We start from the raw sequence: 15,561 nt of genomic DNA on the forward strand, positions 1-15,561 counted from the left end.
CAACATCAATTGTTACCTCCAACAGGTTATATTTATTGACAATTTAATTAAAGCGATTAATAAAAAAATCAAATGAAAGGATAAATTATAACACGAAATCGGGTAAAATGATCGTACACATGAGACCTTTAACTTTTATAGAAGCGGTGAATACAAATTTAGAATAAATTTTAAAACCATTTTTATTGGTGCTCAAACACGGATTGGTGGAGTGAAAGTGAATCTTTTATAGTGTGAATAAAGAAGTGTTAAATGTATACGACAGGATCTAAGTCTGTTTTATAAAGAGAATTTCTTAGATTGGGGTGAAACTGGCTCGTCACTAAACTCACAAAAATAAACCAAATCCAGGTTAACGTAAATTGGAGCCATCTGTCTCAAATGTATAAATAGCAATAAAGCATGTATACTTTCGAAAAGCTGCAGTGCAAAATCTGTGAATAATTCGTCTCTGCATTACTATTGTTTAAGTTCTTATCGACCTTATCTCATGTACCAATCAAACAGTGTAACGTAGTGCAATATCGTTAAAAACTCGCCGCTTTTATTTATACCGAAACTTAATCAACCGAAAATAGAAGTTTTAATTTATATGAAACGTTTACTATGCTCTTGGAAGTTTCCTTGTTGAAAATAAATTGATGCGGATTCTCGAGACCAACTCGAGTCGAGAGTTTCCAACTCTAGAATTTTTTCGATCGATGTGTAATCTGGTTACCTTGTTAATTTTCAATTTATCCAAGATATGTCATCTCGCTGAAAGTGAAGACGTTTCAGCGAGATTCAAGAGGCATGAAATCGGATTAATTATTCCGATGATAGCACAGACTTGAAGCTATTAATCTAAAGTTTAACAAATTTCGCGTTATCAGTAAATAAATTAGACCGAAGAAAGAGTAAGAAAAAATCTAGAAAACTGAGATTCACATCCATTATTTATACTCGGCAAATTCAAATTTGTTATGCTGAAAGCTTGGCACTTGAGTCATCGTTAAAGTTGAGCGAAATTGCACAAATATTTTCATTTAATTTTAGCGCCAAAGATTAGACACGTGACATTACCAAGTTACAGATGATTTGAGATATGATTTATTAGACACCAAAAATTAGCAGTTTTGCAATAAAGATACAATATAAAAATTAAAATTTTTGTTCTATTTTAGACAATAATCATCTATTTTATGGCACAAATCCTGCAAAAATCTGACAAACAACGGTTGGTTTAATTATTCAAACAGTGGTATCAAAACTTGTCATATTCTCTCACATACATATTCTTTGATTTATGGGAAATCAATTTTTCCTGAGCAGTTTCAAATTCTTGTAAAATTTCTTCTGAATAAACGCTTTCTGGTTCAGAAACGTTAATTTCTAAAAATGAATTGCTTTCTAAACAAACGCAGTAACTAATTCTCTACACACTAAAATTTACATAGACCCAAATTTTATTGATTTCCTTAAAGAATTCTAAATATTTGTTTAAATCTTTTAGAAATTATAAAATAGAATAATGAATAGAATAAGTATGGCCCTCGGAAATTTAAAAGCTCTCGTTCCTCGGGCTTTAAGTATTTATTAATACATAAATAACTATTAATTTTTAAATGCGTGAAGCGTTGCAACACAAGAGTCGCGTTTTTCTTGTTTATTGTAACAAATACTGACATTCATTAATAAAACACACATAGAATTTTGAATTTTATGTGAAAAATGTTCAGCAAATAAATGGAACATTTTAGCTACTAATGAACAAAGCAATAATTATCTATTTTTGAGATTGTTGCTTTAGCAACGAAAAATTTGTGCGCAAACTATAACTTTATTTTTAATTTGCAAACAGGCATCAAATTGCATGTTATTTGTTTTTAATTATATTGCAATATCGATATAAATTGCTAAGAAAGAAAATCAAATATCAATGCTCATTACCTCTTGACTGCAATTTGTTTACTGCATCAAATTGAAAGATCAAATATGTAAACGACGTTTGCCTCTCTCTAGTCCCGTAACAACCTAGTCTAGACTTCTTTTTTTCCTATTTATCGATCCCAATTTTCTAGATGAGCTCCTACACCTCTTATTTAACAACGTCCCATAATACCAATTCAAATTTCGTCACGATCGATTTAAGAAGCAAAACGTACAACTCGATCTGTCAAAACTATAAAAATAAACGAGTGTCTTAACAGACACAACGGTATTAATATTGTATGAACCCGCGCCGATTACATTGTAGAGCAAGGTTAAATCTGTTGAATAAAAAGTGCAAACAGCAATGTCGTTGAGATAAAACAATCCCTCCCGTGGCAATTAATGTCAACCAATTAAGTGCGTTGTTGTAGGTAGCGATTACGGAAGTTAATTTCTTAAGACTTCGTTTTTACTCGTACCATTTGTTGTGTGAAATAATTAAAATATTCTTTGCTTTGCTCAAAGGCAAGTAAAGTCTTCGAGCGAACCACAACAAAGCCAATTACAAAACAAGCAAGTACAAAACCGCTTGTCTCCATCACTCAAGCTACAACTCCTCAAAATATAATTAACAAAGTGGGGTTCAATCTAGTGTCTATAAGCACATTTGCCCGGACTGTCACTGGCAAGCTTGGATTAGTTCGCTTGAACAATTTCCGGGCGACATATTCAAATTGGAAATTGTACACGTATAGCCCATCAATATACATCACGAATCGGATTGGAATCGATCCAGAGGTATATATCCGGAATCAAACATGAAAGTAAATAATATCCATCTAGCAAACGTATACAAGCCGGATAATATTTAGACGAAGCTAAGTTAACCTTAGAAATGTTTGAATAGACCTTAATATACCTTGGTACATTTACTCCAAGGGTGCAAACCCATTTAATTAACTTCTGAACATACAAAAGGGAATAACTTCTGGTGCATAAACCTACCAATTTATTCGCTTTTATATAATCATTAAACGGTCAATAAAACACTGGCAATGTCAGACCAAATTAAAATTTCCCACACTCGAAATATAAACAATGTATGAATCTTCCGTTTAATATTCCATATTGTCTGTAGCTTTTATAACGTGAGTTGAAACACTAAACTAAAGAAATTGTTTGAATAGACTTAATAAGAAATGGAAATCAAATTGTATCTGAATCTCAAGGGCTTTTCTATCATTTTAATGAGCCTTTAAGGAAGCAGCTCTGAAAGCTTGTATTAATAAACTTTATTAAGGTTTATAATAAGTGTGCTTAATTTTATTCTGTCTAATTTAGAAGTTTTGATGTCGTTTAAGAAACCAGATCGCGATTAAGAAACTTTTCCTCTCTAGATCCATATCTCTAATGCTCAAAGCTGTCTTATTTTTTTTCTTCAGAACTTTTGAATTTGGGAAACATTGTTTTAATGAATTAGGTTGATTATGACTGTAAACACCATTACAAAACAATCGGCTTATAGCAGTGGAAGTCCAGTGCGCTTGAGCTTTGTGTTAGAGGTGGTGTTTGCTCATGAATTCATAATAGCGTACAACGGGAAACATAGGGTAGTTATTAAGAAATTACCCGTGAATTATTACATAAAGTAGCAGGTCTTAATTAATAGGTGTAACATGAGCGCGTTATGTGCGGTACATTTTTATTATCTGGATAATTTATGAAGATTTAGATCTAGGTGAAAGAAATATTTATGACCGGTCGAGTCGCTCATGCAATTACTTCTCTATTTAGTGTCGAGTTCTTGCAATATATCGCAAAATACAACCAGCTAACAAGTAAAATAAGAAACGTATAAATTGGACTTGTCTCTCAGTGGTATTTCCAACCGCACCCAATTTAGAAACAGACTGGATATGTCCTTTTGGCACGCGTTACCCATAAGAAACTTATACAATGCAACTAGTTTTTTTGCCTGGAAATAATCATAATGCGAGTACACTTGCTGAAATTTTGATTGGATGCAAACCGTATTTGGGGACACGGAAATTACGTAACAAAAACAAATATTTAGAATTTTCAGCGTATCACCTTATTCCGGATTCTAACACAGACAATTGAACAGAATGAGCTGGTTACATACATTCATTCATGGAAACAACACGAATTCGAAACGAAATGTTTGCTGTTGAGAGAATATCAAGAATTAGTAGTGTTGTTTTCAGTATTATTAAACTTTCACAAAACACGACTCGCTAGCAAGACTTTACAAATTTACACCAAATTTGATTTTGCTACTCCCTGGCTTCATAACAAGTCGACGACAAGCATTAAATACGAGAATTTTTAATCAACTTTGCTGTAACTCTACCAACAAGATATTCTGTCAACAAACCTGTTACAAGAACCACCACTAGTATCTCTTGTAAAATCTCTATGTCTTCTGAATTCTGATTGACAATTACTGCTGCTCCTAAAGAAATTTTCCAGTGACAACTTTATAGTTCTAGAAGTTGAGTAAACTTTGCAAACTTATTGTTTGTTCAATTTTTAGCATTTTTATAAATACGATGCTGCAAACAAGTTATTATTTTCTGTTCAGGGTGGGTAGATGGAAGCGAAATAATATTAATGAGTGTTGTGGCTCGAAACTCGACACGTAAATGTAACTAGGATTAAAGATGCTTTCATAATAATATATGTTAGAAATTTCTGAATCCTTTTAAGACATTTCCCTTCGCTTAACTAGTTCGCAGTTCTCGTGAAATAAAGATATATTAAGTGAAACAAAGAAACATTTAATCAAGCTGATATCATCATTTGTCAAATGTCTAAAACGTCTTAAGTTCTCCGTATACACGATTGTTAATATACTACATGATATATCTGTAAAACAGTACTTGTCATGCGTGAGAAAGCCACTTAATTAACAAATAAGTAGAAAATACCGGATCGATTTTCATTGTGACAAGATATCAATCATTTGCAGTTCTTTGAAAACACCAATGCATTAGCTTTAATGATATTCGAACCTGTATTTCTGCAACGAATATCACACTTGTATATCAATAAAAGCCTGTTTTCCTATTCAATTCAGAACTCCATAATGTACCCAAATTGATACTAAAATAGACAAAAATATACAAGAGCAAAATGCAATTACCCGAAGAATAGCTCCCCATTACTATTCTAAACATGCAATAGATAATAGCAGTTGGTTGTAATATCTAATCGATCGGATGTCAAGCACACGCTCTTTATGTAACCGAGAGATTACTCTTGAGCCCAGTATGGTTGGAATTTAGCATGCTGCAAGTGTTCATTAGTGGTGGTAAAAGACGATGCTGATACTAGTTATAATCCTTGAAGAAATTACTTTGAACCTGTCATTAGCCTGAATTTACCTGTCTCGAACAAACCTAGGTCGAATATTGGGATTATGGTGCAATTTGCTCCACTTGCACATTCATAGCTGCTGCTGATGTATAATTTGGAATCATGCCCAATTTATGATTGAATTGTGAAAGAAGTAGTGAAGAAATTTAAATTTTATGCTTAAAAATTCCCTCAGTGTAAGTGACAATAAAGAGAATTTTTTGTAAGAGGAAGAACCGCCACCGATTTAATATTTCACTAGTTAAATACAGATTTAGTCTCAACGCCACATAAATAACGCCAAGTTGAAAACATAATATAGGTACGAGTCGTAAAAAAGCATTTTAACTTTATTAATATTAATGCGCGAACAATAAAAGCGCAATCTGAACCCGGCCGTACATCATGTGTAAGCTGGGAACTAATGGCTTAAAAACAATAAGGTAACAAACGTATTGTCGCGACTGCTGGCCTAAAGACTTTCCAAACTTTGTTCTGGAACGAACATTTTGCGTCCAAATTTTCAATTCGCGGTCGTAGAGTTGGTCGAGTTTTTTCAAGTTTGTGTCCTTTGGTGAAATGTGAGTTTTTCAATAAACTTCGACACAAACATGTGAGACAGTAAATGCGGGAATATGGCCCTATAAACAATAGGCACCGCAATGCCGCCGGAATATACTAACCATGTGCTGGCACAAAATTGAAAACTGTTTACTCGAAAGGTACAATAATATTTTGTGTTTTATGAGCTTTATTGCTACATCTGCGGGCACCTCGAACTCTTTTCGAACATACACTGAAGCCAAATCGAGAGCAGCTGCCAACGACAGTAATGTTTTTGTATTTCTACCACAATGTTTTGATGACCGTACTTCCCCCACGCATTTATTTATTATTGAAATTTACTTTTCTCGAAAACAGCTCGTTAAAAAAGAAAAATCGACGCTTTTTCATAAAGTAACTTCACCATTGTATAAATGAACCCTCGTAAAAGTTGGAAACTAATTATTAAAGCACCAGCCAGTTTTTATCCACCTCCATACCACAGCTTCCTAATTAATAAATTGCAGCTTCGCCAAACTGCAGCGAGCAAATAAACGAACACAAAAAACATAATAACAAACGATAAAATATTTATCTGTCTCTTCACGTTTCAGAAGAGAGTGTCAAGGGAAATCATATTTGAATTTTTCTTTAGTCTTACCCACAAGGAGTATTATGTTCGGCTTATTCCAATAAAATTTCCTGTTTCGGATAAAATTTGCAAAATTGCTGCTGCTACAGACGGAACTGCACTTTTATTCCCTCAATTATAAAACAACAGCTGCAAAATATTTGCTGTTTCAGAAAACATTCCCTTATAATAGGTTCAACTTGTTTGAGATAGAACGAGCTTCATTCACGAGAAATGATCCACAAACAAGACTCTATTATTAAAAATAGCAAAACAAAATATAAAAATTGTAACGCCCGCAAAGTGTGTCACCAAAATCAATGCTACATGCTCATAAAACAAGGGATACTGTATGTAGCATACAGGATTGAAAATAAAAACAATTTTTTTTTAATTTTATTTATTTTATTATATTTGAGTTAATTTAAAAAAAAAATACATTTATCTACAGACTGACTTATGAAAAACACCTCAAGTCACAACTACATTTTATTAACAATACTTCTTAGAACAAAGTTGAACAGATTCTTATCATCTATTGTTTGGCATAGATGCTCAATCAATATTGTTTCCTGTTTCACCGGAAGCGGCATCAATTTCAGTTTTTTAAATGGAATACCCTGTATACTTTTTATTTTTGGATTCCTCATTAAATTCTCTTTCAACAAGCTCATTTACTACTATTTATCACTACCTTTTGATTTTAAACAATTGGGTAAAATAAAGTGGTAGCCTGTGGAAAAAATAAACATTTTTATTCATTTTAACTAAGACAAGCAAACAATTGATAAGAAAAAACTGTTCAACTTTGATCAAAGAAGTATTGTAACGTCTTTAAAAATAATGAAATTTTGGTTTGAGGCGTTTTTTATAATTCAGCCTAAATACAGGGTCGCTAAAAATTATGGATACAGCTAAATATTTTCAGTACGGTTTAGCAGAGCACGTTGAAATTTGAGAAACAGTTTATTTTATTTTTTATTTTTATATTTTTATTTTATTTTCTGATCAAAGTTCAGGCGGCAAAAAGGTAACGATAGATAAAAACACATTTACAAGGCTAAAAAATTTACATTTTTCAAAATTGAATTCTTTCGATAATTATTTTTTAAATAAGGTATCCATGTGTTACATCACAGAACTCAGAAAAAAAGCTCTTTTTAAAAATAATAATTTTTACCCTTCTTGACTTAAAAAAAATTAAGTTAGCCTTAGTTTGAGGCGATAGAATTTAAACACTTTTAAAGATGTACCAAATTTCAATAAGTTTTGATGAACTGAAAATATTGAAAATATTTAACTGTATCCATACTTTTTAGCGACCCTATATGCATAATTATAATTAGTCACTATGCAAAACATATCCCCGTCAAAATTTTATGAATCCCTTAATATTAATTGCAAGCAACGTGAAAATTACATATACAAATATAGACTCATAATTTATTATTGATTTTTAACTGCAAATGTAATTTTTTAGAAAAATATTCAGAGTGTAATTTTTTGTGTATAGCTTTTGCAGGTTTTGTACCATGTCCATTCACACAGTCCCAAAAGTTAAATTTTCTAAAACTCAGCGGACCAATAATCCATCCAATTCGTGTTTTACGTGTTTTTCCGCCATATCGTACCACTGAAGGGCCGCCGCCGCCGCCACAAAATCATTTTCAGGTAATCGTCCTCATCCGCCCTTTTGTTAATGTGGAAGTTTTGCGGAAAAGGGCCCCCAGAGTGGCACCGTTAAAATTAGGGGTGGATAATTGTATGCAGGCGAGGCACATTGGCTATAGTCATTCATTAAAGTATCCGTAGCCGTTAAATTACCGGTAAACTAACTGAAGGGAATAGCATAGCGACCGACAAGTTCATCATGAGGTAGCCGCATCTTTCTGATTAAGCCTTTACATGCATGGATGAGAAGTCGTCCTCGCATTGCCCAAAAGGACAACGCGGTCGTTAACGGCGACCCTCGTTACGGCCTGTGCAGAGTTGATAATCCCGCAAAGCGTCTGGCTCGCTGCTTCCGTGGAGATTTATCATATCCACCATGCTTTTCCCATTTCAATTATGGAAATTTAACCCGGCAAAAAGTGATATTTCAATACACTTAATTCGCAGCTTAACCCTCGCCATCATTCAATTACTTACGAGATTTTTTCAATTTCCCAAACTTACATCAAGTTAAACTTTCCAGCCGCGTAGTTTTGCTTTCTTTTAAAATTGGAACTCGAAAACTTGATTAATGTGATCAAAGTGAAATACATCCACGAGACTTTGCACGTAACAACGTTTATAGCCGGAATAAAGGAATAAATATTATATTTTATAGAGTACTAAAATTGCAAATTCCATTATTACGATGTCCTCAGAAACCATTTAAACCCTTGCAAAATGTTACAGAACCCTAAACAAGGGTGAATGTTTGTAGGATGATAATGTACTCAAAACACCCTTTTCGAACTAAACCAGCGCTACAAAAATAATGCTAGGCTTCCCAAAAAATGATAAATTGGAGAGATATCACACACAGGATAACCATCACAGACTTAATTACAATAATTAAAATTAGATTTGGATAAATACGGGCATAAAAACATATCGCTTGGGAGTTTTGTTAATATTTATTTTAAATCTCAGATAGGTACATTTTTTAACAAAAAACTGACTTTTAAAAATATACTCCTAGTTAATTACACAATGCATTCTGAAGTTTGATTTACAAATTGACTGTGTTTTATTAATAGCAAATAAACACGTTTATACTCGTAAAATTTAAACGAAAAAAAACTATTTTGATTTGAATAATCTTTTGTGTCACCATGCGGTTTATAATTTGCCAACAGTTGGTATTCCAGTTGCTATAATTAGCTTAAAAAATGTCTCAATCAATTCGCAATTTAATTCCGAAGTGGTCCGCTTCCTGAAACCGACACGTGTTAAACTGGCATGTCCTGATGTTCCATCACATCTCGAGTTCAGTGCACCCCTCCGCAAATGACATAACAGGCCCCAAATAAGGACCAGCTATTTTAACCGAAAATAATTGGCATGAATTAGAATGCTGTCAATCAAAGTTTATGATTGCAAACGAGGCCACACATGTGGTAAAAAGTTCAAACGTATGCGAAAAAGAATCCCGTGAGACGCAAAAGCTTTATCACCAGCGGTTGTCTTTAAATGGTTGCTAAAGAAAGCCTCAAATGGCTTCAATAAAGTGCCTACCCTCAGGTTAAATAAGAGTCAGAAAGATATTTCACATAGCCAAAGGGCCGAGTTGACCCAAATATCGGAAGAAATATCTATTTTAATAGATTGTCAAAGTGGAAAAAAGAATCAACGTGGATTATGTAAATCTCCGATATGTTGGCAATAATACAAAAAGACATAAATTCGCACAGATCTGAAACGAGTAGAATTTGCATTGCCCTTTTAGCTTCCGTTTCATATCCGGTTTAAGGGAGATACAGAAACTCGCAATGAAAGAAAGTATTACACTGGCGATATATGCGAATTTTAACCAAATCAATTCGAAATGTCATTGTACTTTCATATGCGATTTCCATACAGACTTCTGTAATTGTATAAACAGGTTCAGATTGATATTTATGACTTGTTACTCATGCTTTTTAGACCAGACGTATCAATCATCCAATTTATACCACACCAGCAATTACCTAACAATTTTTCAGCAACTACATAATCCTAATTAACATTTTAATTACCAATAAAATGAAAGGTATGTCTATTTAATTACTCCGAATTACACTCAAATGAACATTGAGCAATATGTTACGAGACAAGATTTAGATAAAATTAACAACAATGCAAACTGCTTTCTAGTTTAGCGATTCGCTCATTCGCTCGCTTCATTCGCACATTTGAATTTGCAAATACATAAAATGTAATCCAATTTGAAACACAGTGATCTGATTTGATTTAAAAATCCGATGTTTTATTACCACTGTCCAAATCGCGTTAAACCTAAATTTATGATTTGGATATCTTTGTAAACTGAGGGTTTTAATTAATCTGCTTAGGAAAAGCTCTTGCATTTAGCTCAGCGCTTATTTTATGGAAATCGACAAATCGGTGAAAATTCGTCAAATCTCATTTGATGGATTGCTGATATTGGAGATAACTGAAACATAAAATATCGATTGCTTTATTTAGTGTGTGATTAACATGGGATTTAATTACATCAAGTAGTTTGAAATTAAAAATTTTATAAAATAGTGAATAATAAATTAAACTCCATTGAAGGTTTTTCTTTATTCAAGATTGATTAGGATTCACTGTTGAAATTTCAGCATTTTAATTAAATGGCAAAATTAGTTATTGATTACGGTTTTCAATGTTTCAGATGCGATTAAAGAATTTCACGAGGTAATATGTCACGTAAATAAACATTAAATAAGATTTTCTGACTGAGCGTAATGGCAAAGGACTACAAATACAGCTAAAAACATAAGCGGATTATGGATGGTGGTGGTTTCATTATTTATAGCTTTATATACAGGAAAACAGCCACGTTGACTTTATGAAACCAATCCAAATAATCACGCCCGGTCTCTTGATACAAATTAAGTATGTGAAGACTTTTCTGCCTTTTATTCTAATATTAGATGAGGACACGTTTGCTGTAACCATAAAATATAGCCAACACATGTTTCTATTAGCATTCTCCCTGTGGTAGTACCTATTACATAGATCTCCTAAGCAAAGCCGAAACGAATAATATGTCATCATGTCAAAGAAAAGCGGTAAGAAAAATCCCAAAACAAAACCAATTAATCCAATGAAAAATCTTGACCCCTATTCTCTTCCAATAAATTATTTTCTGGCATTCCCTCGTTTCCAAAACTTGATTGAAAACAAAACGATAAAAATGTTGTCCGTGTAGGTGAATTCCTTTTGAAAAAGATGCGTGTGCGATTTGATATCAAGCGAAAAAATAGAAAGCGACATTAATTCCAGATTTTGCAATTTTTTGTCCTAGATATTATTTACATTAATCAAAAAATTTTGTCGAGAAGAGAGCACTCAATTAGTGGTCAGCTGAACCAAAACTCATCAAACTACAATTAACTTTTGCAATTATAGTTACGTACAGTCAAAAATGTTTTGCGAAAATCAATAACAATAATTAGAAGAGAAATAATTTATATTTTGACAGGTTAAGTATTACAGTCAAATTAAAGCCATTGTCTTGTCTAATAAATTAGGCTTTTTTGATAGTGTTGAATTAAATTGTGCATTATCTTGTTTATGCCTATTCATGACTCGCTTATTAAGAAACCCCCATCGTGATATACAGGGTGTGCCAGAACCGCACCTTCGCCTCTAGCCACATTTATCATCGCACTCTCCACAACAAAACGAATACATTTATCAGATTTACAGCTTCAAAGGGACAATGATTAAAATTTCTTGCAGATAAATACCGCGAAAAATTTGCGGAAATTCATTTCAAGGATTAAGCACATAAAGGCGAATTGTTCGTCTTAATGATGTTGAGACATCATCTGAGGATCAGCAATGCGTAGCAAAATAATAATTGCTGTGTGGAGTATGATGAGAATTTATCAGAGCGGAGCTGTAAATCGACAAAGTCTGACACATCAGCAGCGACAATAAGCTGTCTGCAGCCGCTTCTTAATTTATTTAACATGTTGTCTTTCCAGTTATGCCGCAAAGTTATCTTTATGCAAATTCGGATGACGAGTGGGTTGCGTTATCGTTACGGGAAGATTCTTTTCGCTAACTGACCACACAAATCATCCTCGTTCAACTTCCATTGCTTGATAAACAAAATGGCGAGCTTTGTCACATTTTCCCCAGTCCGAATTTTAATTAGGTTCGAAATTGATTTTGGTTGATCCGTCCGTCGGCTTATAAATACAAATTCACAATCCACACCCATTTCCAATATTGGCAAGGTTATGGATGGCCGAATGAACCGCTGACCCTGTCAACATTATTATCCACCGACTAATTGGTACAAGACCAGTTTCCCGCCAATATTATATTTGAACTTATTTTCTACGATACTCGAAAAGGGTTCTGATCCTGAACAAACATCGAAGTTAAATTCAGGATAATTGAAATTAGAAACACGTACACGTGAGGTTGAAGCGGTGATGATTGATGAGGATGCTAATATCCGTCAAGATGGAAGGAAAAGGCATTAAAAATAAACAAGAAAAACTTACACTCTTCCGGCAAACTTCGAACACGCTTTATTGCTCGTATACATTAAAAACGATAAAGTGATGTAAAAAGCTCTGGTTGTAATGAAAACCGCCGATAAGCTTGAATACACTTCGGAATATTGTTGAATTTAATTACCCAGTAAAAAAACTAATTTCATCAAGCGTGAGATTAAAAAATACAATTTTTACTGAATATTTTACTTTAATCAAAACTGTTTTATTTATTAAGTATGCTAATTTCGAGATAGGTGGTACTGAAAAAATAAGACTAATGATTACGATCTAGTCCATCATTTTTTTTTATTCTCAAACTAAATTGAAACTATAAATATGCAAATCGGACAACTAAACAATTTATTTATTAATTAATTAATTTATAAATCAAACGACTTTGATGTTCATTACGTGATACAAATTGTATAATCATATTTGCAATGTTCTATACGGTCAACATTTAGTAAATTATAATGATTTAATATCAATTTTAATACATAATACAATAATGCTTATAAATTACAACTATCTATGTATTCAATATTTTTCCAAAACTGCTATATTAGTTTCAAACTGTGGTTAACTTAACATACATTCACCATATTGGAGTTTGAGGCTAAATTCCATAAAGTACAACTCTCTAATCGCCCCAATTTGCAACCATTATAACTCACCTTTTGCAAACATGATTTAATATACCTAAGTCCAAACTTCCCTCAATGTAAATATTTATATTTCGTTTGAAAGTAAAATTTCATTTCAAACCCCCCTAATTACTAAAGATAGAATCGATTGCTATAAATTGTTTTTATTGCTTCATTCTAATTTGAACAAGCGTCCCACAATAAAACCGCAGCGAAGATACACACTAAAAAAATGTTATAACAAAAAAAAGAAAAAATACAGCCAACAACTTTTCAAAATATAGTCAAAAGGTAAACCAAGAACCTTGATTTATCCTAATACAAATCTGTATTTCTTCTTTCACTAAAATTCAAGTCTAACAGACCACCCATATTTTCTGTTTGTTATCTGAGACTGTAATGGCTGGCTGTAAGAAAATATTTGAAAATGAAATTTACTTTCAAGACGTAATAGAAGACCTTATATTCTAGTTATACCTGTTAAAATTCAAATTTTGATTTTGTCGTTTATAAATATTAAAATTGTAATTTTGTCATTTCAGCGTCACATTTTATAGGGAATTAAATTAAACATCTGTAAACAAAGAGTGTGCAAATATGTGCCCAATGTTAAGTCTCGTTTTGGCAATGTTGTATTGAATTTTATTTGCGTATTTTCAGAGGTGAAAGCTCTAGAACTCACCGAAAACTTTGGACCACTGTGCCGGAGGCCTCCAGTCGGGATAGTGCTTTGGGAATTTATCCCTGGACCAAAAGGTGTGCAGGACCACTTTATAGACGGTGAGCTTGTCGGGCTGGCAGGGCTCTCCTGCGGGTTCCCTGGGCGCCGCCCCCACCGCCGCCGCCGCTACACAGAGTGCCAGACACACACACGTCGCGAAAGCCATACCGACACTGGGATGCCGACAGTGCGACCTGGTTGAAGCGCGACCGTCGTACAATTGACACGGCGCACTCTGCTGCTGATCTGCTCTCTCTGCAGCCCGAGAGCCTAGGCTGCTGCGTGATGCGTGACTCAGTGCGTGAAGCTCCTCAACGGACGACGATCTAACGTGAGGAACATTCGCATGCCTGAATTTCCTCCCGAGGTCCGATTGCTATAGCACGCGCCAGATGACAATACCCAGAGAACTTATGCAATATTGACATTATCAATGATTGATAGATATGGATTGATATTGCAGAAGAAAGCTTTTGACGAGATTGATATCGGGATATGGATAATTCACGATGAAAGTGAGGGACTTTCAGGATTTTTGCTTTTTTGGGGCCCGTGGAGAAAGCTAAGCACTTAGGGACATCACGATGTATGAAATAATTATACGAGAATTTATTTTTAAGAACAAAAAGAAAAGAATCAAAGTTATCCGCTAAGACTTCGTTAACGAATATTTCATATTTGTTTATTAGTGAAGCAAGTTACACAAAACTTAAAACACAGTTCTTTAATATTTTAGTTTTGTACTCTAGTAATTAACAATTTACCAAGTACTAATTGCTTGCTACAAAATACTAAATCAATTTTGCTGTAATAAATTACTAATCAGTTCACATTATTGCCCTATGGACACAAACAAGAAGCAGCAAAGTTAAATCGGCATTGGCGAACTTGACAAAGATACATTCCCAGTGGCGTACTGAGCAGGGTTCCGTGGGTTCCGCGGAACACGGATCCGGAACCTAAAGAGGCCGGGCACGGGTTTTTCGTTGTCCAGAATTAAAGAAAGTTGTAAATTATTTTTTTTTTATTAGCTTTTAAAATTAGGTTGTGATGACTAAAAAATGTTATGCCTGCATGAGCATATAGGTATAGAGGATGTTAATACAGATCAAAGCAGAATTTAATTCATCTAACAGAATAATCCATCTAATGAAGAAAAATTTAAAATGTTTCATTTAGAATTTGAATTTCCCCAAACTTAACGTTAAATTTTGAGGGTTTGTTAATATTTTTTTTAATCATATATCCACCGATTCTTTTCTTTTTAAATGTCAAAATACGATTTCATAATATGTAGTTAAAAATTGCATAGTTATCGATTTTTTAGTAGAAGGGTTTAAATTCAAAAATTTTCAATAAAAGTCTAAAAATCTCATAAACGGCTGAACTTAGGTATAGAAAAAATCGATAATGAATAATTCGGGGTATTCAAAAACGCAATAAAAAACATAGCTTTTTATATAACCGGACGTGCTACCACCATGAAAATATTTTCATTGAGTTTGACCTAACTGATTATGGCTATACATATAC

The 15,561-nt window shown here is 33.4% G+C and overlaps 1 protein-coding gene across 1 annotated transcript in view; it reads right to left on the reverse strand.

Moving 5' to 3' along the window:
* The window catches only part of LOC123007019 (spondin-2), a 59,134-nt gene extending 44,844 nt beyond the window's left edge, over nt 1-14,290 (reverse strand). The window contains exon 1 of the mRNA XM_044402021.1: nt 13,990-14,290. Within this exon, the coding sequence (XP_044257956.1) occupies nt 13,990-14,194 (205 nt within the window). The 5' untranslated portion in view covers nt 14,195-14,290. The remainder of the gene's footprint in view (nt 1-13,989) is intronic.
* Between the last annotated feature and the right edge of the window lie 1,271 nt (nt 14,291-15,561).

The sequence above is a fragment of the Tribolium madens genome, unplaced genomic scaffold (assembly GCF_015345945.1).
Source record: "Tribolium madens isolate multiple individuals breed KSU strain unplaced genomic scaffold, Tmad_KSU_1.1 Scaffold_3;HRSCAF=73;Tcas5.2_LG2, whole genome shotgun sequence".
In the NCBI taxonomy this organism is placed as follows: Eukaryota; Metazoa; Arthropoda; class Insecta; order Coleoptera; family Tenebrionidae; genus Tribolium; species Tribolium madens.